This window comes from Erythrolamprus reginae, chromosome Z (genome assembly GCF_031021105.1).
Source record: "Erythrolamprus reginae isolate rEryReg1 chromosome Z, rEryReg1.hap1, whole genome shotgun sequence".
Classification (NCBI taxonomy): Eukaryota; Metazoa; Chordata; class Lepidosauria; order Squamata; family Dipsadidae; genus Erythrolamprus; species Erythrolamprus reginae.
The window spans coordinates 121,793,094-121,795,153 of NC_091963.1; the positions used below are offsets into that span (position 1 = coordinate 121,793,094).

General features: G+C 40.5%; 1 protein-coding gene across 1 annotated transcript; it reads right to left on the minus strand.

The window, feature by feature from the left end:
• Nucleotides 1-364: 364 nt before the first annotated feature.
• LOC139154846 (uncharacterized) lies at nucleotides 365-1,335 on the minus strand. Its single transcript, XM_070729860.1, has 2 exons — nucleotides 587-1,335; nucleotides 365-428 (listed from the first exon to the last, which is right to left on the minus strand). Exons 1-2 carry the CDS (start codon nucleotides 1,208-1,210, stop codon nucleotides 384-386), a joined length of 669 nt encoding a protein of 222 aa, XP_070585961.1. The 5' UTR covers nucleotides 1,211-1,335; the 3' UTR covers nucleotides 365-383.
• Nucleotides 1,336-2,060: the final 725 nt, after the last annotated feature.

Below are 2,060 nucleotides of genomic sequence, written 5' to 3' on the forward strand. Positions count from 1 at the left end.
GGAATCGCTGAGACATGAACTCACCGCCACGATCACTTTGGATTCTTCTGATACGGACACCAAATTGATTGAAGACCTTTGCAGCAAAGTCTGTAAATATCTGAAACGTCTCTGATTTCTGTTTCATTAGATACACAAAACCATATCTAGAAAAACTATCAACAATTGTTAAGAAATACTTATTGTTACCCCTAGTAGGCCGAAATGGACCGACAATGTCGGTATGAACCAAATCGAAAATGCGTGAAGACAAACGAAGGGCATGCTTAGCAATGGGGGCAGCCTTTGATTTAGATTTGTTACAAACAAAACTGTCAAGATAAATAGGACAATTACTATTGACTTTGAAACCGTTCACGCACTCGGGCATCTTGGATAAAACATCATATGAAGCATGGCCCAAGCGATGATGCCAACGGTGGATGCACCTGGAATGAAAAGGTTTATTTGTTAGTACAGGTTTAGCATTTGCAACATTATGCGGAACACCTTGAGATTCATTGGCTTTATGAGCCTCTGATTTTATAATAGCAGCAGGTTTTCTCTCTGGGCCTGCGCTTTCATGGTTTGGAACGCTTATACTTACATCTACCAGTGAACGAAAAAATGGCTTCAGGTAGAAAACACCACCAATCGGAATGGCATGTGCGACAACAGTTCCATTTCTAATAATGTGGATATCATAGTTCAGGAGCATAGCTTTGTAGCCTAAGTCTTGGTTTAGGCGATGAAGGCTGAGTATGTTGCTTTCAAATTTTGGAATGTAGAGAACGCGTGGAATCATCTGGTTCAGTTCATCTATGTAGATAGTTCCTTCTCCTTCGACTCGGGATAGGTTATTTGAGAATCCATACACCTCCTTTATGTCAGATTCATGTAATTCAGTAAAAAGTTCTCTTTGGTGAGTAATGTGAAAAGCAGCTCTGCTGTCTAAAGTCCATAAATGTTTCGTGCTGTACTCACAATTTGAATCAGGAACATTTTTAAGAAGCACGTTATTGATTGTAGAGTGTGATTTGCCTTCAGAATCTCGTTGAGCTGATTTGGAGTTACTGGGACTCCTGCGTTCCAAATTAATGCCTTCTTCTTCTTTTAATGGCGGCAAGGCAGAAAATTGCTCTTGAGTTGCAGTCGGCATCTGTTTCTGTAGTTGAGGACGTGGTGCCAATAATGGCTGAGCCGACTGAAGTAGAATTTGCGCTGGTTGCATGGGCGTAGCAGGAATTTGTGGCGGTTGTACCTGTGATAATTGCACCCCTTGACTTGGTTGGGGTACTTGTTGCAAAAATGTCTGTTGAGGTACAAACCTTTCTTTGTCTGCAGAGTAGAATTGTTCTGCTGAAGCTTCTTTATTTATTTGGAAATCTGAAAAGAAATCCTTTTGGCGTAAATCAATATTTTTCTTCTGAACTTGAAGTGGTTGTACCTGTGAGAATTGCACCCCTTGACTTGGTTGGGGTACTTGTTGCGAAAATGTCTGTTGAGGTACAAACCTTTCTTTGTTTGCAGAATAGAATTGTTCTGCTGAAGCTTCTTTGTTCATTTGGAAATCTAAAAGGAAATCCTTCTGGCGCACATCAACATTTTTCTGGCCATCTAAATTTTCTGGTGATCTGCATTGCTTAAAATGGTCACTGGATGGTGTTTCTGAGCTTTCTGGCAATAAAACAACATTTTGGTGCACTTGGTGCAGTTGCTTAATTTGGCCACCAGGTGGCGCATTTTGGATCTGGCCTGGAACTGAGCCAAATTCCTGAGGATAAGTTGAGCTAGGTATTTTTTCAGTTTGGCCACTGGGTGGTGCTGCACCTAGTTCCTTGAATGCTAAGGAATGCGTGATGTCATCACACTGTCTTTGTACAGACTCCATTTTCTTCCTTTGTTCTGGTAAACCACATATTTCTTCCTGGCAAAACATTAACTGCAAGCTTGCTATCTTATCAAGTATAATCTGTTTTCTCATTAATTTTGCACGACAGAAATCTATAAGGTCCTTCTTAGGCTGTGTCACATCATTTGCTTTCTTGTCTAGTTGTAAATCTGATAAACATATCTGCATT

Coding starts and splice junctions, on each gene's coding strand:
- LOC139154846 (XM_070729860.1), bottom strand. CDS start 1,210: ATGCAACCAGCGCAAATTCTACTTCAGTCGGCTCAGCCATTATTGGCA. Junction 429..586: donor TTTTTCGTTCACTGGTAGAT/GTAAGTATAAGC, acceptor TTTTCATTCCAG/GTGCATCCACCGTTGGCATC.